Raw genomic sequence first — 23,279 nt, 5'->3', positions numbered from 1 at the left:
TTTTAAATCACAACATCACATGTTTTTCTTTTTTTTAATCTCTTTGTGCTATCTCTGATAATTCTCTCACATTTATCCTGTGGGGGCTAAAAATATTAATACTTTTCCTTCCACCTTCTAAGTTCTTCTGGCTGGGCTAATAATCAAATTAACAGAGACAGATTAACAGGAGAAAATCAAAGTTTAATACATGTGCATGGGGAATTGACGTAGATACATTAATTCCATGAAAATTCCAAAAACAGTAGTGAAGCATTAGGTACATAAGACATTTTTAGACAAAGGGGGGGAAAGAAGGGAAGGGGAACAGGGTATTACATTTCAGAAGTGAAAATGGGCGATTTGTAGGGAGACCGGAACACCCACGGCAGTAAAATCCTTGCTAGGAAACTCAGAAACAATGGGACATGGTGGGCATCTAGCTAACAGGCACTGCCTGAGCCCTCTTGTGGTTTTTGGTTTTGTTTTGCTTTGTGTTTTTTGTTTGTCTGTTTGTTTTTTCCCCTCTTGTAAACTAGACTTAATTCAAGTTAGGCTAAGGCAAACATCCTAACATCTTTTGCCTGAAGCAGTTTTCTCTGTCAGAATCTTTCCAGCAGGAAACGGGGGAGGGTCAAAAGTTCTTTCTTAATCTTTTGTTTCTTAATAAACAAGCTTAAAACCAATATCCTGAAAAGTAGCTTCAGGGTGACAGAATTTAGGTCCCTTCAGTCTGGCCTCTGAAGCTTTACATAATAAAATTTCACATTCTAGAAGCTAAGTTGGTATATTGCCCCATATTTCATTGATTGGATCATTCAGTCCTATGAATAAGTCAGTTCAGTTAAATTGTTGAGTCTCATTTCAGGAGGCAGTGATGCACCTAACCTCCCAAATCAAGACCTATATTGTGTAAGCAAGCAATCAGGTAGTTAACCAGGGGTATGTCTATGAAAACAAGAAAAAAGGCTAATTATCAGAGCAAATTATAAACTAACTAGAGGCCCGATGCACGAAATTTGTGCAAGAGTGGGCCTTCACAGCCCGGGGCAGCTGCCTGGATCCCTCCCTCGATGCTACAGCACTGCCTCAATCCCAATCCCATGGCTGCCTCGATCCCTCGGCTGTAGCCCTGGCTTCATTCCAGAAGGACATCCGGTCTAATTAGCATATTACACTTTTATTATTATAGATTATTATAGATTTCTGAGTCTCTAAGGCTGTCAGTGGAGAAGAGATCTGGATGTTTCAGTTTCTTTTGCTGGGATGAAGGCAGGCAGTGACTATCTGACTCCCCTGGTCTGCAATTTGAATGTCTCTGGTGATGTCATCAGGTTCTCAGGGAAATTCTGCATGGCTTACACCACGTTAGTCACTGAGATTGTTGAAACATGAGCAGTTGTGGCAATTCCTCAAGTCTTAGCTGCAAGACTCAGAGAAAAAAGTTATAGTTCTCAATAATTCAAAGTCAAAGGATGAGAGAACAATGAAATAGTAGTTCAAAGGGTTATAGCCAAATATTTAAGAAAACTAGAAAGATTCAGGATCCAGTCCAGATTATAGGTTAAAAAAAATAAAACTTTAAAGACAACTGACTGAACTACAATCTAATATCCACAACTACTAGTATATATTTAGTTTCTATTGAAACACAATTTCCCCCTAATTTTTATCAATGATGGCCAAATTAAGACTAATTTATTTATTGCATAAGTACAGTTTCAATAATTTTGGCTTGATTACTTTCATAAATAAAATAAGATTAATAGTTGATTATTTAGGCTTTCTTTAATTAGCTTTGCTGGAATCTTATAAGGAATCTCCAGATTGAATTTTGTTTTAATCCTCACCTGAGGATATTTTTTCCATTGCTTTTCAGAGAGAGTGGAAGGAAGGGGAGGAGGGGAAGAGGAAGAGAGAGAGAGACAGAGAGAGAGAGAGAGAGAGACAGAGAGAGAGAGAGAGAGAGAGAGAGAAAGAGAGGTGAGAAAGACACATCCACTGGTTGTCTCCCGCTCATGCCTTGACTGGGGGCAGGGAGTGAATCCACAACCCAGGTATGTGCCTTTGACCAGGAATCAAATTCAAAACCCTTCAGTACTTGGGCCAGTGCTCTAACCACTGAAAAACATGGCCAGGGCCTCCAGATTGCCTCTCAAAGTCAAGAAGCCAAGCCATATAGTTGCCACCACAGGCTTTGCCTGTAATACCTATAGGTTTGGATGAATTCCTCGGGTTCTTAAGGTTCCCAAAATGTCTTGAGATTCTTCCTTTGCCATCTCTTAGGAAAACAACCTTCGTTCCATATCTGGAAACACTGTTGTGATGCATGTAAGCATGGTACCAGGCTCTTTTCCCAAGGGGCTTTTATTGGCTTCCAAAGTCCATCTTAATTCCTTAAAACTTTCTGGTGACACCCAAGTCTATGCATATCTCTCTCAAACATGATATTCCAGTCAAAGCCCTGGTTAATAAAACCAGTCTCCAATTGTGTCCTGTTTTAAAAAGAACCTTTTCTTATTGAATTTATGCTAACAAACATTGCCATGAACATAATCATACTCATTAAGAGTTTCTAAATTCTGAAAGGATCAAGTAGAAAGAAAAATATTATATGCTTCAATATTGCTTACAAAGGTATAATTTACCAAATTGCTCTAAGAAAAAAAAACATGTTTCCTATATCTGGAAAACAAAAAAATTAAAAATCAGCAATATTTTCAACAAAAAGGCATAAAATAATAATTATCCTCAGTTTAGTACCATATAATTAATTCTTATTTATCATAATCTTCTGCCAACACTTTATGAATCCAATTAATTCCTTAGAGTTCTGTAAAACTTCATCCAGCTTAAAGGTATAACCTGAAAATTTATTCTCAGAAAACTCTATTTTAGAATAAGTCAGGATCCTTCCCATGGATCATTAAGATGAGACATATTTGCAAAAGCATCAAAGTAAAACAATGACTGTTTATAAATGACAAAACTTAAAATGACATGGTTATAGCCCTGGCCCGTGTTTCCCAATGGTTAGAGCGTTGGCACACTGAATGGTTGCAGGTTCAATTTTGGTCAAGGGCAGGTACCTGGGTTTCCAGTTTGAGGCAACCAATAGATGTGCCTCTCCTATTGGTGTTTCTCTCTCCCTTTCCCCCTCCTTTCCACTCTCTAAAATGAAAAAAATATACTCAGGTGAGGATTAGCAACAACAAAAATGACATGGTTACAGATTTGATTATAATGCAATTGACAAAGAACGTTGCTTTTCCATAACATATAACACTAGAGGCCTGGTACATAAATTCGTGCATGGGTGGGGTCCAGCCGGCCCACCCCGATGGGGGGCAATCAGGGGCAGGGCCGGCCGGCCAAGGGGAGGGCTTGCGGGTGGTTGGGGGGACCGATTGAAGCCCTGATCAGGCTGGTTGGCCGCCGCAGTGCGCATCATAGCGATGAGTTGTTTCAGTTGTTCCGTCTTCCGGTTGCTTGGCTTTTATATATATAGATAGAGTCCAAGGGGAGGGCAGGTGCTCTGCTGTGGATGCTGCAGGTGCCTCCACTCCCTGGAGGTGTAGGGTGCGCAGAGGACCAAGCAGGGACAGCACCCTCCTCTTCCGGAAGTCCCTGAGCTATCCTGAGCAGAGCAGCACCCTGGGCCCTAGCAGGAAGAGGAGCATGTCCCATGGTTTCAAAAGGACCCCCGGTGCTAGTCTGCCTGGCCTGGTTGCAGAGGGAGCAGGCCTGAGGCCGGTGCTTCCTGGAACCGAAAGGGCCTGCAGAGCAGAACAGGGCTTGCAGAAGAGACCTGTCACCAGGTGCCACCACAGCCCAAAGCCCCACGGCACCAGCCCAGGACGGCCCGCACCAGGGGCCCAGTGCCAGCTCCCCATCAGCTCCTGTAGCTTTAATAGAATATTCATCAGCATTCCTGGTGTGCTCTTTCAAGGGGTCATTAGTCAATGTAGCTGATCCTGAGGTACCCATGGGCCACTTGTCTGGTTTTGCTGCTTTTCTGGGCCTAGAGAGCTGAAATACAACTGAGGTCTAGATGTTATCTTTAGGGAGGAAAAGGTCAGGGGTTCTAAACTGCCTGACCAGAGATATGAAAGATCCAGGATCCAAACCACATGACCAGTGATATGCTAGGGGAGAATAGGTTACCCTGAGGGCAGGGTTCCTGTTTTCCCCGTTTTGCCTCTTGCTAAGCATCCAGAGCTTTCTGCCCTGGGGAGTTTCTGTACCTGGCCCATTGTCCTTGCTCTGGGGTCCAACAGACAGAGTACAAGAGCAGATATTTCTCAGGTTTGTCTTCAGAAGTTGCTGAATGCCCTCTTTTCTAATCCTATGAATGATAACTTAATTTGTGCGGAAAATGACATGGAAGAAATTATTCAGAGGATTGAAAATGTCCTGGATGCACATTGCAGCAGAGATGTAAAACAGATGCTCTTAAAGCTTAGAAAACTCCAGTCAGTAACTGGGGTAGAGTCCATGTAACCTCAGCATACAGAGAAGCAATACCTGAAATGATTCTATTTATGAATGAACCAACACTTTATACATCTGATGGTGTTCCTTTCAATGCAGCTGATTCAGATTACCAAGAGAAATAACAAGAGTTACTTGAAAGCGAAAATTTTTTTTTCCAGATTATGAAGAAAATGGAGGAGATTTATCAGGGGCTAGTGATCCATATTTGGATGATATTGATAATGAGATGGGCCCAGAGATCAAAGAAGCTTATGAAAAGTTTTGTTGGGAATCAGAGCGTAAGCAACAACAGCAAGTTAAATTTCAATGTATCAGTTTTATAAAATCAGAATTTTGCTAGCAGTTTAGGTTATGGTGATTTAGCAGAACATAGGAAAATAAGAAAGTGTGAAACACTTATGCCAAATTAAGGATGTTCAGTTATGTTACTACTGTATGCAACTTTAATTTTGCTTAACACTATCTGCCAAAATAAACTTTATTTCCTATAACTTAAAATGTGTATATATAAAAAATAGTATGTTATACACAGTTAATTCCACTGTTTGGGCTACAATAAAATTGATTCTGAAATAAATGGAACATTGAAAGTGAAGCTAGCTGGTTAGAAGTTTATCCTTTAAATTCAACTTTTCTTGAAGGAAAACGTCTTTGCCTGGAAATACATATTATTGCAGAAATGTAGCATTCCTTTTTAAGATGTGAGTACATAGCTTGCATTTAGCTTTACATTTAGTGTCTCAAAGAAGTGGTTTTAAAATATGAATCGCAATCATAAAAAATCTCTGGCATTAAAGTCTTAGAATATGTCATTAACTGATTTACATATCCAGGTGTTATTTGATAGCAAAGACTTTTAAAATGTCATTAAAAGAAAAAGTTGGGCCCGGCTGGCATAGCTCAGTGGTTGAGCATACACCTATGAACCAGAAGGTCACAGTTCGATTCCCAGTCAGGGCACATACCTGGGTTGCGGGCTCGATCCCCAGTGTGGGACATACAGGAGGCAGCTGATCGATGATTCTCTCTCATCATTGTTTTTTTTTTTCTCTCTCTCTCTCACTCCCTCTCTGAAATCAATAAAAATATTTTTTTTAAAGAAAATAAAGAAAAGAAAAAGTTGGAACTCTCAACTAAACAACCAAAATTCTTCACTGAGGATTTTTTGCAATTCGAAATTGTTCAATTTCACCTAACCTTATTACCCAAAAGCCTAGGACATTATTCTGCTCTATTTATATGGCTTTCTTATTTTTATTTGGTAGCATGAATTGCATTTGACTTTTTCACTAGAGAATTTTGCTAGATCTTTGTCACTCAAATTTTCATCTAGTTTATAATTGATACACATTGAGGATCACATTTCTAAATACCTTTAATATAATGTGGTACCACTTCAGGCCTATTTTTACCTAATGTCAAAAATCTTCTTCCAACTAACTAAAAATAAAACTTAGCTACAAAAGGATGGCTTGTAAATATGCAGGTAAAAAGTTCTGTTAATAACCCACGCCTTCACATTTGGTATACCTACAGTTAGTTTTCTCACTTTTCTGCTTGTTTGTTCAGTCTGGATTAAAATTAGACTTTGAAAATAAAATGGAAATAGTTTTATTTTCTCTGGGAAAAAAAGGTACACAGAAAAGAATAGGGGACCAAAGGGGCTTATGATTTGGGTGGTGCTCAAAGGAACCAGGCGTTTTAAGGGGAGAGAATTCCTACAGACAAAATAGAAAGGGAGGGTGCAGTAGCTCCTAAATCATCTGACATAAAGTAGGCATCTCGAGAAGTGAGTAAGAAAGCCGAAAACTGCCACTAGGCATCAGGAATGGGCAGCCATAACATCGGCTTTGGCCTTATATTTCCAGTACCATCTTAGGGTCAGGCAACAAATCAATCTAGGAACCACAGGCACTAACCGGAAAGTACCCTGTAAAATTCTGCTCTGAAGCACCCTTAGAACATCCTGTCCAGAAATGGAAGGAGGTCATGCTGCTTCTCTGAGCCATTTTCTCCTCTTCCTTCATGCCCCCTACTGTTTGATTTTTCGCCCAAGTTCTGGTCTGCTGCCTTGCTATACACTTCCCTCTCTGGCTTCAATTTCCTCCTCAGTCATAATATGGACATATTATCTCTTCTCTGATGCCTCGTGTTCATGGAGTGATATAAATGATAGGAAAGGCATTTGAAAAATGTAGTAAATTAAGTAAATGGAATATTGAGTTCTCCCCACTTTGTCCAATCCTGCCTCAGATCCATTCTCCTGGGTCCCAATACCCTAACTCTATCTTAGCCCTTTGATCAATCTTTGCCAACTGAGGGCCATAGGTACGCGTTTTCCCAGGGAATGTGAACAAGTATTATAGCCCCATTTCCGCTGTAATTTTCCATGATCACTAGAACCTGGGACCATTTCTCTGGTTTTATGGGGCCTCCCTGATTTGCCCAATGGATAGCTGTGTGCATGTCATAATGGGCATTCTGCCACAAGATGAGGCGAGGGCTAGTATGTGAGATAACTTCAGGCCTAGGTGAGAGCTTATGTGCAGTCCCTCGCTTTTGACAAGATGAATAATATTTTGGAAAAATGAGAAGCAAGCTACCTCGAATTTCTTCATCTCAACTCCAGCCTCGTTATGTTCCTAAAAAAATTCATCTTCTAAGCAACCTTCCTAAACTGGATCCGAATTCTCCTGGTTCTACTCCCATGTGGCACTCACCTCTTTGTATTTTCTGCCCTACCACTCTCCCTCCACTGAATGATAGGAACTCTTTCCACTACCCCATCCATGTTATTTACCTACCCAGTTCTTATGTGCCTTCCAGACTACCCTCTTTCCCCTCTGTTCATAGTGATTTCCTTTCTTCTTATTCCTCTATCTTTGCCTGTTCTCCTCCCAACTAGCCCCTCTTTCTAGTATGTTGGTCTCTGCTCCTCACCAACACTCCAGCTCGCTCCCCATCCAGACCTCCTAATTCATAATATAACCCTAGAGAGATACTTTCCCTACCAGTGGACAGTTCTGGTGCAGTTCAGAATTTCTAGGACAGTGAATTGCATTAGCCTGACCTGGAAGACATAAGGCATTCGAGATGATGACCTACCAACATTCAGCTTAGAGGGTAAGCTCAATTACTTACAGGAACCCCTGTTTTCAGCCATGACTACCCCATCCATTTAATCTTGTTTGTATTTTGTCCTCATCCTCATCCTATCAATCATCTTCAGATGTCCAAGACACCTTTAACAAATTTTCATTTCCATAGAGTCTGTTTCTTCCCTCGTTTGCCTGATCCATCAGTCAGCCTGCGGAGGCCTCTACCTTTGCCATTAGCTTCTCCATGGAACTCAGTCTGTGACCACAGAGAAAACAGCAAGAACAGTGAAGAGTGGAAAACATCTAATCTGATCTCTAGAAGAGTAAGTCCAATAGATTTACCCCAAATTAAACTGAATGCAAGAATGGGTGGCCCCTGAGAACTCACACACAGGGCACAAGAGTCCCTTTCATCCATACATAAGGACTCAAGGTTCTTTTAGGCTGGTTTCTCTAAAATGCCTTTTATTTTCTTTTTTGAATCTTAAAATTCTTGAACCTTGGAATTCCATCAAGTTCTGCTCTTGAAAAATGCCTCCTGCAATAAAGGGAACCTTCCATTGTGTTTTCTTCACAGCTCTGAAGGCGGAGCCTCTCAGTCTGCTGCCTGCACTCCAGATTGCGGCAGATAGCAGAATCTACAAGGAAAGGGCATGTCCAGATGCTGCCCAGATGACAGCATCAGAAGAATACACGATATGTATTTTTTAAAGTACTCTCCTCAAACTGATTTATAGTTTCCATGCAATTTCAATCAAAATTCGAATATAGAGTTTTGGGTAACTTCACAAGCTGACCATAATTTATATGGGAAAAGTAAAAGTGAAACAGTGGAGCTATGACTCGCACCCCCTGTCATGTTCAACACTGTGTCCCCCAGACCGAAACACATCCTGGAGCACACTGTGTCATGAATGCATGAGTGCATGAATGAATGGAGGAAGGAAGGACTGGGGGAGAGCACAGGCTTTGGAGTCAGTGTTTAGATGCTTACCTTTAAAACCAACGGTGGCTCCTTTCTTTATGCTAGGCCTGTTTTTTGTTCTTTTAAAATAAACTATATTACATAAGGTATCTAAGAGTAGTCAAATGCATACAAGAGAAAGTGATAGTTGCCAGGAGCTGGGGGTAGGGAAAATGGGGAATTGTTGTTTAATGGGTATGAAAAAGTTCAGGAGATGTTCTCACACAATGTGCATACACTTAACACTACTGAACTGTGTACTTGAGAATGGTTCAGATGGTAATCTTTTATGTATATTTTACCACAATTAAGTTACTTAAGTTAGGAAAGGGTTATTCTTTCTATATTATCACATGATGATCTGGGCCAGAATGTCTTCTTAGATATGAGACCCCTGCTGTTTTGTGAGATAGACATAGAGGGTTGGATTCTGGGCATCAGCTTTAAAGTGAGAGAGGTTTCTTTGTTTCATATTTTTTTCTCATTTGTAATTTTAATCAATGCATTGCTAATTCATTCCTTTTTAACTATTTTTATAAGCATCAAATATATATATATATATATATATATATATATATATATATATATATTTAATTGATTTTAGAGAGGAAGGGAGAGGGAGAGAAAGATAGAAACATCAAGGATGAGAGAGAATCACTGATTGGCTGCCTCCTGCACACACCCCACTGGGGATTAAAGCTGCAACCCTGGCATGTGCCCTGACCGGGAATCGAACAGTTACCTCCCTGTTCATAGGACGACACTCAACCATTGAGCCACACCAGCTGGGCATAATCACCAAAGTTTAATGTCTTAAGTTAACTTTTTGGGAAACATCATAGAGACTTTCCTCCAGAACAAAACAATGATGTTCATTCCTCCAAACAATCAAAGTCTAACAAAACAAAAAGCAAGAAAAGCCCATGCATTTTTAAAAAGTAACAAAATCACATTTAGGGGTTCATTGAGCAGCCTTCTTCAAACTGTCTCATTATCTTCAGCTGGCTTTCAAAAACAAAAGCACCCTCGCTCATAAAAATATACATTTTCCATTTGCTTTTTTAAATTAAAAGTAATAATTAGACCAAAAAAAAAAAAAACTTGAAGAAATTCACCAGCAATTGCCTGACTCCATTCGATGGCATGTGCAGCATATGAAGGTCAGGAAGGCTATTTGCAACATACAGGATAAGGGCATATCGATCTTCAAGGTTGAGCTTTCTTCCAAACAGTGTAAAATACCCACAACTCCAAGTATGAAGGGACACAGACCACTTCCTTGGAGAATTCCACAGGGCAGTAGAGGCACCCAAGCTGTTGTTCATAGAGTGAAAGGGCTTCCGTCAAATTGACACAGTTCCCCTGTGTAAAATATTTCCCATCCTGCTTCAGTACTCTCATTGAGAGGTCAAGAATCAGTCTGAGAAACTCCCAGGTGGAATCTTGCTCGGGAGATGTGGAGATTGGAACGGCTGTCAAATCATTAATCACATAATCAAACGTTCTGCCTTCTTCGGCGTACCTCTTCAGTACCGGAACACAGTCTTCCACGAGGACCTGATAGCAGTCTCCCGCAAGATTGTCCAAGACGTCGCCGCACGTTTTTCGCATGTATCTCTTACATCCGTCAATCACCATTTGGTCAATCTCCACCATGGTGGCCATCTTTGGTTTCAGTTTGACGATTTCACGTAAAATGCCTCCATCTCCGCCTCCCAGGATCAGGACGTCTTTGCCAGTGTAATCCTCTTTGCCGCCGCCCATGATGGCATGGGTATAGACCCAGTCGCTCTCGGCCAGGTTAACATCCCCGCTCAGGATGAGCATGTTCCCGTACTGCTTCGAGTGCAGAATTTTGATGTTCTGATAGGGCGAATCTTCATCATACACCACCTCGTCGATGTCGTACTCCACCAGGCGGCCGTCAGCGGTGGGCCAGTATCTGTCCACGGCCCCTCCCCGAACTATGGGTGGCAATCGCTTCACCTTCCCGGGGCTGTCCCGATTCAGTTCTTTCATTCTTCCTTCCACTTGGTTCAAAAGACGGTCAACTTCTTCGGCCGGCGCATCGCCATCGTAACTCTGAAGGTCCAGCGACACCAGTCCGTGCGGGTAAATCCTCAAGTTGGCGAAGCTGCCGTTCGCGCCGGTGTAGGTCGCTAGGCAGCCATGGTCCTGCCAGGTGTGCAGCGACTCGGTCATCCCCTGCTCCCGGAACACGGGCCGGAGGGCTGCGAGGACGGTCTCGCCGCGGGCCCGGGCGCCCAGCAGGAAGTCCAGGGTGCGGTGCCGCGCGGCGGCCATCCTGCGGCCCGGCCGAGAGGGAGCGGCCGCCGGGACCTCGCAGCCGCTCGGGCGGCGGCGGGACTCCCCGACGTGGGAGAGGGCTCCGACCCCTTCCAGAATCTTCTGCAGCAAATGACTGACCCAGGTGAGTTCCGATCAGAAGTCCATTCCCGCCCCACTCGGCCGCCGCGGGGAGAGTCCTTTTCCGGTCGCATCCAGGGGCGGTCCCCGTCACCAGGCTACGTCCAGAGAAGGGGCGGAAGGTGAGTCCGGCGCCCCGAGGGGGCGGAGCCTGGGGGAGATTCCAGGGGGCGGGGCCGGCGGGCGGGAGCGAGGTCTGTGGGCGGGGCGTCCAGGACGCTGTTGCCTTGGAGACGGCCGGGGACTGCGTGCCCGAGGGCGGCCGGTGGCCCGGCGCTCCGCGAGCGTCGGGAGGCGGTGAGAGGAAGCCGGGTCAGACCCAGCCGGGCCCAGGCCATGGCCGGACACCAGAAGGAAAAGGTGATGCTAGATGAGGTGCGTCAGAACCAGATCTTGCGGGAATTGTTCCTCAAAGAGTTGCGGACCCAGAAACTCTACACGGAGTATCACGTGAACCCCCTGCGCAAGGGTGAGGGGTGCCGCGGGGTTGAGGAAGGGGAAAGAGGGGGGGCGCTGGGATGAGGCCGGGAGTACGGGGTGTGGGGGGAGGGGAGGAGGAGCGGCCCGGTGCGGGTCGGCGGAAGGCGGGGTTGGGGCGGAGCACCATAGGAGAGGCCTTCTCTGCCTCACCCCCCTGCCTAGACTTCCGGACTTTCAGCTGGGGAGAGGGGTCGGGGGTGTCTCCCCCCACATCACATCAGATATATTAGATGTTTGTTTAAATAGTCATGATGAAATATTTTTGTTGTAAAAAAAGTTGAAAGGCTTTTTATAATTTTGTGTTTGAAATATTCTATTTGGCAGGATTTTATGTGTTTTGTTTTGCCTGTAATTTTGGTTTGTTTTTAATGAGCAGAAGTTTTGAGGGTTGTTGTTTTTTTTTTTTTTTGTTTTTTTTTTCAGGTTTCTAAATTGCCTTAGACTTTTGGCAAGTTCAGAGGGAGTAGACTCAGGGCCCATAGTGTCCCCTTGATAAAATGGCCCTACCTTCACTTTCCCATTCCTTGGGTGGTCCTGTAACATCAACTCCCCCTGAATGCCATTGAGGCTCACATGGAGCCCCAGACCCATTTGCCCAAACACTTCCCAGCTCCCCCTTCCCCTGGACAACCCATGGGTGCCTCAGATTCACCAGTTCCCCAAATAGGCACATCCTGCACCCCCTCCCTACCTGCTGCTATTCCAGAATATCCTGTCTTAGCAAAAGTCACCACAACCATTTGCTCTCCCAAGTTAGAAGCCATCCTCAGTCACTCTGTCCCTCACTCCACATCTCAGTCCTCACAGTCCCGGTTATTAACGTTTCTCTCACCCGCCCCTCCTGTGTTCCTTCCTCAGTGAAACACTCCATCGTGCACATGGAGACATCGCACCTCTCCTCACCTAATTCTGCCCTCTAAATAGTGCCTGCGTCTCCATGCTCATCCCCAGGCCTCAAAGAGCCTCCTCACTTCTGCCTGGCCTGATCTGATGGGCTCCTCACTACTCTTTTCTCCCAAACTCCCCTCTCCTGCAACCTTTACACTGCTGGCTAGAGAGCAATGCTAAAACGCTAATTTGATCCTGCCATCCCTCTGCAAAATCCTCAGTGGCCCCACAGCTGCTGAGCTGAGGTTTGAACTGATCTGTGGATCTGCCTCTGTTGCCCACCAGCTTCATCCTCACTCCCCTCCCCACCCATACACTCTTCCTTTGAGAAATATTTCAGTGCCTACTCTGCACCAGCCACATGCTCCCTTCTCTCCCATCGTCTAAATAAATGGATTTCCTAACACATCCGGTCATTCCCAACCTCTTTACCTTTATAAAAATGGTTCCTCCTTCCTGAACTTCTACCCCAACTTCTAGACTAAATTAACTCTAGTCCACTGCAGCCCATAGAGAAAAATGTAATGTCATTTTTAACTTTAAAATTGTATATATTTAAGGCGCATTACATGATGTTTTGATATACATAGTGAAATGATTACAACAGTCAAAAAATCTAATGTCTTCACTTTTCTTACAGTTTAACCTGGTTTTCTAGTGGAGTCCCTAACCACTAAATTCAAGATAACAAATTAATGTCCAATTTTGTTTAAGTTTGGTCCATTCCAACAATTTAAATAATCCCTCAGGGGAAAGCATTGCTCTCCTAACTCTGCCCCTTGAAAACATGACAAATATGGTCCATTGTGGTGCAGTGAGAAAATACTAGAACTTGTATTTATGTTTACTTTTATGTAGAAAAAAAGAAATTATACTTTATTAATATACTGATAATCATAGGGATGTAGGCTCAGGAGCTTTTTACTAGGAGTTTGAGATAAAATCACTTTGGAGACCACTGGTTCTTTCTGGCCTCTGCTCATTTCCTCCCACTCTCTACCTAGCTCCCTCCTCTTGAATTACTCTGGCCTTTTAGATGTTTCTCAAACTCACCAGGGTCACTCTCGGATTCTTCCCATATCCTCAGCCAGCACAGTCCCTCACTTTATGCAGGACTCTGCTTTAATGTATCTTCCATCCCCACCCCACCACCAACTCTCTATCCACAGAACCTGCTTTATTGTTCTGCATCTTACTTGGATTTGCCTGAAATGGTTTATTTGTATATATCACCACAAATAGAATGGAAACTCAGGGAGTATGGGAACCTTCCCTGTCTCCAGGGTACCAGTAACTACCAGCTGAGTAGATGTCTATGGATTCTGTACCTCTGTTACCATGTGGCCTCACTCTCTGTCTAACCTTGTTTGGCTGATGGGTGTGTCTGCATCCCCGAACAATAATGTTGTCCAAGAGAATGGTCTGCAGTGATGAAAATGTACTGCCCAAAATGGTAGCCATTAGCCACATGTGCTATTAAGCATTTGAAATGTGCCTAGTGTGACTTAGGAATTAATTTTTAATTGTATTTAAATATTCAAATTCAAGTAGCCACATGTGGCTGATGGCCTGTGAACTGGACAGTGACATTCTAGACTGTGGGGTCCTTGAGGGCCTTATTCCCTCATGTCCAGCACAATATCTGACATGTGACAGTCACTGAGAAAATACTAAGTGGGTATCTGGCCTACTGTGGGTCTTAGAGAGGGCAAGGATTAGTGTTTTAACGTGAACTTGTGATGCTATTTTCTCTCTAGTTCACACAATCGCCAGAAAGCCCATGTCTTGGCACGATAACCTGGAGGAACCTGCAGATGGTAGGTCCTGGGGTTTGAGAACACCACTGAGATAGAACAAAGAGAGGCAGATGGCTGCACACTCCTCTCAGGGGGGTCTCACCTTAGAGCAAATAATCCTCTGCTTAGATCATCTGAAAACTGGGCTCATCTAACCCAGCTCATAAGAGGTGGACATATTCCACCATAGTTCCAGTTTATTAACTTTCAAGCCAACAGACATGTTTCTAATGACCGTAACATTGCATTCATTCATTCATCAAACATTAGCTGTTATAAACACAAAATTTGGAATCATACTTAATTCAAATCCTGGTTCTGCCGCTCATGAACTGTGTGACTTTGGACAAGATTTTTTAAAATTTTTTATTTATTTATTTTGGGAAGAGAGAGAGGAAGGGAGGAAGAAGAGGGAAGAAAAGGAGGGAGGGAAGGAGAGAGAAACACATTGATTTATTGTTCCACTTATTTATGCATTCCTTGTTTGATTCTTGCATGTTCTCTGACCGGGGGTACCATGACCACACTAACCAACTGAGCTACCAGACCAGGGGCTGGGCAAGATTTTTATACCTCCCTGAGCTTATCTCTTAGGGTTGTTGTGAGGATTAAACAAAATACTTCAAGTGTTTAGAACACTATCTGGTACATGGTGATCAGTAATTGTAGATTCATGTAATTATTTTCATTATTACTAAGTAATAGTCACTATGTCATAGCACTATGTGATGGGGCTGGGGAGGAGATCTCATACCATAGAGAGACGAATAGATTAGAGACTAGGACTGGGATGGCAACAGCATGGAAAACAGGTGCCTAAGTCAGGCAGTGGGGTTTTGGAAAGTCTTCTTAAAGGAGGTGGTAACAGGGTGATGAGGAAAGACATTCCAAGGTACATGGAAAGGCACAGAAACGAGACACACCACCATGGCCCTGGAACTCTGAGTAGTTTGGCAGGGCCACAGTATATAGGTGGACACGGGCCATGTGTGGGAATGAGGGAAGAGAAATGTTTTATGGAAAGCTGCTCTCCTTCCCCTCTATGTTCTTAGAGTAGAACACGAAGGAGAAAGGATGTAGGACATGCAGGAGGATGGGGTGGGAGGTGTGGGGTGGGGGAAGCATGGATGATCACACAGCAGCGTGGAGACAGACAAGTAAAGTGAACTATCAAAAGAGCACAATTAAAAAGGTATGGTTCTTATCTGTAGTGAAGACACCAGCCTAGGTAAAGGACAGGCCTGGGGACTTGTAGCAATAAGGAAAATGACAGGTAGTGAGGTCTTGAAAGCCAGGCAGAAGTTCATTACTAGCTCCCTTTTGCTAAGGATGAGCTTGGTCGGATGCACAGGCCCTTCATTCACACTCCTTCAGTCCATTCCCAGTCACCTTGCTGAAGTGGGTATTTGCTTCCCATTTCACAGATGAGCATGTGAGACCCAGAGAAGTTAAACCCCTTGACAAGCTAATAATAGAAGATCCAGAATGCCCCACTATAAACCCCCGTTTCTTCCTGATGTCAAACTGCCTCTCTCAAATTGAGATTTGATAAGGTATGAATAAAAAATGAAAATTCTTCAAGTCCTTAAGCTGTGGAGCTACAAATATACCTGGTGTTGGCAGCCAGACTTATTTCAATACAAAAGGCTTTGACCTTACTTTTTTGTTGTTGCTGTTTTTTGTTTTTTAATCCTAACCGGAGGATATTTTTTCTCATTGATTTCTAGAGAGAGTGGAAGGGAGAGAAGAGGGGGAGAGAAAGAGACACATCGATTGGTTGCCTCCTGCACCTGCAACTGAGGTACGCACCCTTGTCCCTGGAAATTGAGCCCACGCCCCTTCAGTCTGTGGGCTGATGCTCTAAACATTGAGCAACCAGCCAGGGCTGACTTTACTTCTCACAGCCCTCCTCCTCACTCTTTGGCCCACAGCTACATTGTCCAAACTCATTCATGCCCCAGGCCTTTGTTCTCACGCCGGCAGTGGTGTGCTTTTCCTCTGCCTCTCAGGGCTGGCTCCTGCTTGACATCCAGAGAGGCATCCTCTAAAGATCCCGTGGACTTCGCCAGCTGACCTCTGGTGCCCTTTCGACTGCCCCCTTCTTCACAGTTCACCTCACTGCTTGCCACCGTCGCGTTTGCTTGTGTACTTGTACATTGTGTCCCCTGTCCCCTCTCCTAGACTAGGGGCTCCAGGAGAGCAGGGACCATGTCTGTCTCACTCTGCTCTCCCTCCAGGGCCCAGACAATGCCTGGCACAGTTTGTGCTGAGCATATATTTGTTGAAAAATTAATGGAGGAACCAGACACCCTTGGCATGAGGCCTAAGCAAGCCTCTGAGCCCAGGTGCTCTGCCTCTAAGGAAGGAAGTGTCCAGAGTGAAAAGGGCACAGGACCAGGTGTCGTTCCCAAAGACTGACTTTCTAACTCATGCCGCATCCTCCAGACAGGTTTCTGAAGCTTATTCACCATGCTGCCCAGGGGCCCAGCAAGAAATACCCAGAGACACAGACTGAAAGCCAAGAATATGGCTGGTTCTCAGAGCCCTTGGTGAGTGTCTCCTTTACTTAGGAAGCTCAGAGGCAACAGAGCTTGGGGGCTGAGATAGCAGAGTATGGACCTGATGCCTGGTTTTGAACTCTGGCTACCATTTGCTAGCCGTGTGACGTTGAATAAGTGACCGAGCTATTTTATAACTCCGTTTTCTCCGTGTAAACGAGATATTACAGGACATATCTCAAGGTTATGAGGAATAAATGAAGTAGGATTTGTAAGGTGCAAAAACAGTGCCTGCCACATAGTAAGTACTGTGTGGAAGGTTCGGAGTGGGCCGGGGCCGTGCACCTATGACTTGAGGCCATAATGTATCAAAAGAAATTTTATGCCAGGCACCTGGGTGCAGGTGGGCTGAGTCTGAGAAAGGAATAGGCGAAAACAGAAGGGAGAGAAAGGTTTTTATTAGTCCTTACTGGCTGCAAGCCATTCTGCTGACGTGAGAGTCTGGTCCATCCTGGGCTCCTCCCTGTGCCAGATGTCTAGCTGTTATCTAGGCTGTGTGGTGTTCAAGGCTGCAAGCTTTCTGCAAGATATCTGCTAAGCACAGTACGTTTTCTCTGCTCTGTTTTATTCTCTTTAACCCTTTCACCATGTAAGTGTTGATTGAACAAAGGTTGCTGAAAACAGACTGCCTGAATTTGCTCTACCAGTACTTAGTAGGCTGGTCTTGGCCATGTCACTTAACACCTCTAAGTTCTACCCCTTCCCTGTAATGTGGGAATGATGGCAACAGTACTCATCTCATTGGATTGAAAGGTCCCCACTACCTACAAGGAGCCTTTAGCACATCATCACCCTAAATGATTCAGGGCTTCTGTTACTAAGGAAAAAATGTAGACTTTTAAATAGACATCTCGAAGAACTTCCTGCCAGTCTTGTCTTTTAACTCTGCTTATGTCTCCATCACATAGAGGTTTTGGTTTTTAAGTAGGCAGCGTGCCAATGTTTTGTATTACAGTTTCTGGGTTTTGTGCCTTGCTTAGGAAAACCTTCAACATCCTGAGTTACAAAACAACTAATTTTTCTTTTACATTTCCCCCTAAATGTTGTGCTTTTTAACACGAGGATTTTAGTGCATCTGTGTATTTTGTGGGTGGCATGATGTTCCACAGCTGTATTGGAACTTCCTTCATGGTCTCAAAGGTGCCACGAGCTTACACACCCTGTATCTCCACATGTGCTGCTCCTGCAGCCCAGCTCTGGACCCCCAGAGGACTCCTTGGGGAAGTCCTACTCATCCTCGACACAGCTCCATAAAGTCCCACTGAGGGATTTCTGCCCCCCACTGGCAGAGTTGGGCACTGCTCCCGGTGCTTCTGCAGCACCCTGTGCCTCCTGCTATTACAGCTCAACTTAATTCAGTGTAACATGCTGGCTCTGGAGCCAGACAGCCTGAGTTCAAATCCCAGCTCCACCACTTTCTAGCTGTGTGAACTGAAACTCTGAAACTCCATTTATTTACTATCAAATGGGGATAAAAATATCAATACTTGAAGGTTTGTTGTGAGGATTAACCAGAAATGTATATAACTTGCTAGGATAGTACCTAGCACATGGTAAGGGCTCGATAACGATGGGCTACTATGCTGTCAGTGAAGAATAGAAAAGAAGGCACATGGCCCCACCGAGAGCCATCAGGTGCGTCCCCTGGCCCCTTGGTTTATTCCTGGTTGTCTTTGTCCACTGAGTAATTATGTAGTGTACACCCTTCCCACCACTCCCCATACTCAGTCCTTCTCTTATTTCTATATGGGGGCCTGGCCTTCTCCACCGTCTCTACACTCCAGCCTGGGGCAAGTGGCTCTGCCGCAGGACGACTGCATGGGCATGGGATGAGTGTCTCCGTAAGTCCGTTCTGCCAGTGAGGAGAGAGCTAATAGCTGCGCACTTGCAGCAGCTGCTCTTCAGACACGGGGGCATCGCCTCGGAGAGAGGAGACTTCGGGAGGCAGGGTGAGGGTTCCAGCGGGAGCCCCACCCCTTTCACAGAGGGGCTGAGTCTAGAGGGAGAGGCCGGGGAAGAGACAAATGTTCAAAGGGAAGTAGGGGAGGATGTGTGCATGCAGACGGGGAGGGATTCACTTACAGTGAATAAAAGAAGAGGATGATTGTGAAGGAAAGAAGGGGAATTAAAAACCATCCAAGTTAGATAATTTTGCAACTTCTAAAAGTATGACGAAGCACAATAATTTAGCTCATTGTTCTTTGCTGTTGTTTTTTAAAGATAAAGGCCTGGCTCCCGGGGGTACAAAGTGTGCATGTGGAAACGTATCTTTGACAAGCACATCTCACAGCAGGCTCACCATGCAATGACAGTCACTAGTGTCACCGCTGTGGCCAGCCTGCCCTGCTCAACCCCCTTAGCCTTGCGGATAACTGATTGCGTGGGCCCTCACATCAGGTCTCCACCATGGAGTTGTGAAGGGTCTGCAGATAAGCTAACATGTTCATCATTATAAACTGGAGACGCTGCCACAAGATGGCGCTGGTGGCATAGTAAAGTATACCCCAATACCATTACATCCATTGTGCAAGCATAAAGTTAATTACGCTGGAGTTTCAAAGTGATGCACTGGAGGGCAGAAAAGGCTTGATCAGCCCCAAATTCACTAGGGCTCCCTGCCCCCTGGCAGGACCCCAGCCTACACAGGAAGAGAACTCCCACCCCCAATGATAGGACACTGGGGAAGCACACTCAGTGAATACCGTTGGCCTCTGGTCTCCTAGTAACTTGTGCTGAATGAGAGTCCTTTAGGTTAATTGCACAGTGGAGCTTCTATACCATTTACATGCCAGAGTTCTCACTCTTACTCAGTTCTGGGTGTAATTACAACACATTCATTCACAAATATGTACAGAGTCCCTATTGTGTGTTGCATACTGTGCTAGGTGCAGGAATAAGCAGTGACTAAAACAAACAGCACCTGCCCTTCCCCCCCCCCCCCCCCCCCCCCCCGCAGCTCACGTTCCAGTGGGGGAAAGAGTCCATAGGCCTCCAGCTCAGGCAGTGGAAAGAGGAGGGCAGCAACTTTGCACAGGATATTCTCCTTCAATCCTGCAGCTCTTTTGATGTCATTGTTGTCTTCATTTCGCAAACTGGGTTTCGCAAGGAAGAGAACCAGGGGGTGTGCATCAGCAGAGTGGGCCTTGATTCAAGTCCAGGCCCATCAACTTCAAACCCAAGTCTTCCCCCTTCCTACAGGCTGCTGTCTGACACTTACATTCTCCTGTCCAGGTCAACCCAGAACGTGATGACGCCAGGCTGAATCACTTCAAGGTCTACAATGACATCACTCTGTACAAGGCTAAAATGTGGAGCTTGGGAGAAGATGATCGCCACAAGTAGTTTGCCAGCAGTGGTGTCTGCCCCCCTTTCATGGCCAAAGTGTGTGCTGCCCAGATAAATAAAGGTCCTTCCTTTAAAGTCTAACCTTCTCCTATCCAGAGTCTCACCTTTTTCCTTTCTGCCCATGTCCACTGGTTCAAGTCCTTAACCTTCTTAACCTTCTAAACTAGTCAGAGAAGTTCCATTAAAGATGGAAAACTAACTGCAAAAATATCTCCTCTGCCTTCCCAGACCCTAGTAAAGGAAATAAAGAGATACCGAAAGTATGAATCCACAACAGAAGAGGAGAGAACATTGGTAAACAAGAACACTGATGGGGAGCTAGAAAGCTGGTGAGAGGGTGTGAGCCACCAGATGCAAGCTCAATGGGACACCTCTCAGCACAGAGCCCATGTCCCAGTCCTCCTTGGACCCTTAGACAAGGCGGGTGTGAAGCAGGGAAATGACCGTGGATGTTGGTGAGGTGACTCTTAGCAGCCTCTAGATCTGAAATGGGGGCTGCTCATCGGTAGGCCCACTCCACACACACCAGCATCCAGGCAGTTAACATCTCCCACGCTGGAGGGTTATTCTTAGAGAAATGTGGGAAGCCCAGCATTGAGGGAACTTAAGCACAGAATAGGAAAGAGGTATGAAAATCTGAAAGGGAGGATTGAATCCCTAACCCACACCTATACTGCATTTTTGCCCAAGGTTTGAAGTTAATGGAACCCTCTCTGAAAAAATAAAACAGCTCTAAAGAAAAGACCCCCACACGGACCCATTTAAAGGTCCTTTAGGAAAGAGCCAGGGAGCGGCCAGTCTGGGAGCACGTGGAGGTGTTGGGAGAGTGGTGCACCCAGGGAGGACATGGAGGCTCCATGCTCCCTCCCCACCCTAGCCCGTAATTATGCTGCAGTTTCCGGCGCCCTGTCTCTCTCCCACTTGGCTGCTGAAAGGGTGAAGCCGTCTACAGCTGCAATCACTCCTGCTCTGGGAGCCTCACACTGCCCAGTGAGAGCCTGCAAAGCTGCGTGGCCTCCCCGCGAGACACCTTCATACAATGTCATGGACTAGGCTAATTATTAATGCCCGTGTGGCCATCTAGAAATGGGCAATATCCTTTTGCTACAAGGCAGCAATTTTCAACCTTTTTCACCTCATGGCACACATAAATTACTGAAATTCTGCAGCACACCAAAAAAGATAATTTTTGCCAATCTAACAAAAAATAGGTATAGTTTTGATTCGTTCACACCAGACAGCTATTGATGTGTTGACTGTTGTCATTTTTTAATTTGACAACCTAAGGGAAAGACAGGTACTGCATTTTTTAAAATTCTTGTAGGACACTGGTTGAAAATCTCTGCTCTAAGGGATCCATGGTCAAAGACCAGGGGGTGACATGGTATCATAGAAAGATATTTCCTTTCTCTGGTTCATAACACAGAGCTCCTAAATCCCTAGCAGTTGCATATGTAACAGCAGTGACAGGAATGCTTTTGTTGTAACGAGTTGACTCTTGGCAGCCTCTCTAGGTAGATCCGAAATGGGGGCTGCTCACCAGTAGAACTAAGCCTTGCTTAGAACCTTGGAACTCTCAGTCCCACCTCCAACTTGTGGGGAGAGAATAAGGGTTGAAGATAGACTTTCTCACTAATGGTCATGATTTAATCAGTCATGCCTCCATGGTGAATCCTCCATAAACCCTGCTAACTACAGGGCTTCTATGTGTTTGCGAACACTTCCTGGTGCTGGGAGGATGGTGGGCCCAGAGAGGCATGGAAGGTCCTTGCACAACCCCCAACATTTAAAAAAATGTCAAAATTCCTTAAGGTCACTGCATGGTTCCAGCAAGTGGTCACTTTGTGGTCCTGCCCTACCGTGCAAAGTGAAGATTATGTCTTTTTAGAGAAGCGTGTGAACAAAGTAACAGTTCTCTCTCTCTCTCTCTCTCTCTCTCTCTGGTGATATTGGGAAGAAGGTGAAAGCAGATGAAATGTGGCTGCTCTATTTAAAGAAACACAAGCAGGAGCACCCTGAGCACTTTCACTCTCAGAGCTAAGGACATTATGATGAAAAGAATCTGGTAGCTACTCTTACAATTTACATCAATTAATCCACTTTTTATGCATTCCTCAAAATATATTCATGATTACTTTTCCAATTTTTGTCGAACTAGTAAACATCTTGTTAAATGCATAAGAAAACGAAAACAAAACATTGAGAATCAAATGTTTCTTGTAAAAAAAGTGCTTGCCTTCTTTTTTTTGTTGTACATGACATGGAGCAGGCATCATTTCTACACCCCAGCAAATTGCCTTGCTTGTTTCTAAATTTGGTTTCCAACATTTCATCATTTCTACTTTCAATGTGACAAAGTATCTCCTAAAGTCCCTTCCATGGTATTTTTGTTAGTGTCGTTATTTCTGGGACATCTTCCTCATTATGTCTCCCTGTGCTTGCTGCACAGCCACTCTGGAATGACAGCAGAGTCCCCACGCCCATCTCGGCTGACTTCAACTCCATTTGCATGCTTTTCAAATTTTGCTTCTAGCCTTATCACTTTCCATTTCTTTACTGCACTTTCATCTTTGTTCATCAATTCTCTCAATTATCTACTTTTATAAAATGCCATGTAGGTTCGTTACTGGGCAAAACAGAGGCAACACAATTCCACACATTGCTTGTCTGTGCGGTGACCAATCACCTAGACTTTGTAATCGTTAATGCATCTCATCTGTAATTCACGAAGTGACTTGGGACTGAAAGGCTAGAAGTTACTCCTTTCTGCAAGTTCTCACAGTTAACAATACTTTGACAATTGCAATTTGAACAGTGTTGTTGAAAAACTATTATTTAATTGCATTTGATAACTGAAACCCATGGATATTGGAACTGAACCAAGAACAGCCTGTCCTGGGTACTGGGGACTGCTAGGTTGCTACCTTGCATTGCATGAAGCAGTATTCTAAAGAACATGAGGAATGACAGTGCCTGCACCCTGATTACACTTTGAGGGCTGAAATGTACATAGCAGTAATAACTTACTTTTGGCCTTACCTTTGTGAAATGCTGTTAACCTATGTTCTTCTTTCTTAAAACTCTCAACATCTTCCAAACATAATTCAAAGTTTCTAACGAATTCTAAGGTTCCTTGTTTGAAATCCTATGCTTTACCCCATTTGCTAATATTGTACAGTCAAAAACAAGTTAGGGGAAATAATTTCATCTTCTGAAAATATGGCCTCTACTCAGAATTTTATGTGAAATT

At 44.4% G+C, this 23,279-nt stretch overlaps 2 protein-coding genes and 1 long non-coding RNA gene across 3 annotated transcripts; 2 read left to right on the top strand and 1 right to left on the bottom strand.

Annotated features, from left to right (window-relative positions):
• Positions 1–7,031: 7,031 nt before the first annotated feature.
• LOC114235050 (uncharacterized) lies at positions 7,032–8,299 on the top strand. The gene is made up of 3 exons (XR_003621232.2): positions 7,032–7,596; positions 7,741–7,894; positions 8,149–8,299. It is a non-coding gene; the product is annotated as an uncharacterized LOC114235050 (long non-coding RNA).
• A 1,022-nt stretch (positions 8,300–9,321) lies between these two features.
• On the bottom strand, positions 9,322–11,078 carry LOC103294832 (spermine synthase). The gene has a single exon (XM_008151269.3). The coding sequence runs from the start codon at positions 10,837–10,839 to the stop codon at positions 9,742–9,744; it is 1,098 nt and encodes a 365-aa protein (XP_008149491.2). The 5' UTR covers positions 10,840–11,078; the 3' UTR covers positions 9,322–9,741.
• Positions 11,079–11,177: 99 nt separating this feature from the next.
• Positions 11,178–20,110, top strand: CFAP144 (cilia and flagella associated protein 144). Its single transcript, XM_008151268.3, has 4 exons — positions 11,178–11,431; positions 14,088–14,147; positions 16,572–16,675; positions 19,916–20,110. Exons 1-4 carry the CDS (start codon positions 11,299–11,301, stop codon positions 20,024–20,026), a joined length of 408 nt encoding a protein of 135 aa, XP_008149490.1. The 5' UTR covers positions 11,178–11,298; the 3' UTR covers positions 20,027–20,110.
• Positions 20,111–23,279: the final 3,169 nt, after the last annotated feature.

The sequence above is a fragment of the Eptesicus fuscus genome, chromosome 9 (assembly GCF_027574615.1).
Source record: "Eptesicus fuscus isolate TK198812 chromosome 9, DD_ASM_mEF_20220401, whole genome shotgun sequence".
Taxonomy (NCBI): Eukaryota; Metazoa; Chordata; class Mammalia; order Chiroptera; family Vespertilionidae; genus Eptesicus; species Eptesicus fuscus.
Note: the sequence above shows the minus strand (reverse complement) of the source record. Positions and strands in the feature narration are given on the sequence as shown.

Coding starts and splice junctions, on each gene's coding strand:
- LOC103294832 (XM_008151269.3), bottom strand. CDS start 10,839: ATGGCCGCCGCGCGGCACCGCACCCTGGACTTCCTGCTGGGCGCCCGG.
- CFAP144 (XM_008151268.3), top strand. CDS start 11,299: ATGGCCGGACACCAGAAGGAAAAGGTGATGCTAGATGAGGTGCGTCAG. Junction 11,432..14,087: donor CGTGAACCCCCTGCGCAAGG/GTGAGGGGTGCC, acceptor TTTTCTCTCTAG/TTCACACAATCGCCAGAAAG. Junction 14,148..16,571: donor CCTGGAGGAACCTGCAGATG/GTAGGTCCTGGG, acceptor CGCATCCTCCAG/ACAGGTTTCTGAAGCTTATT.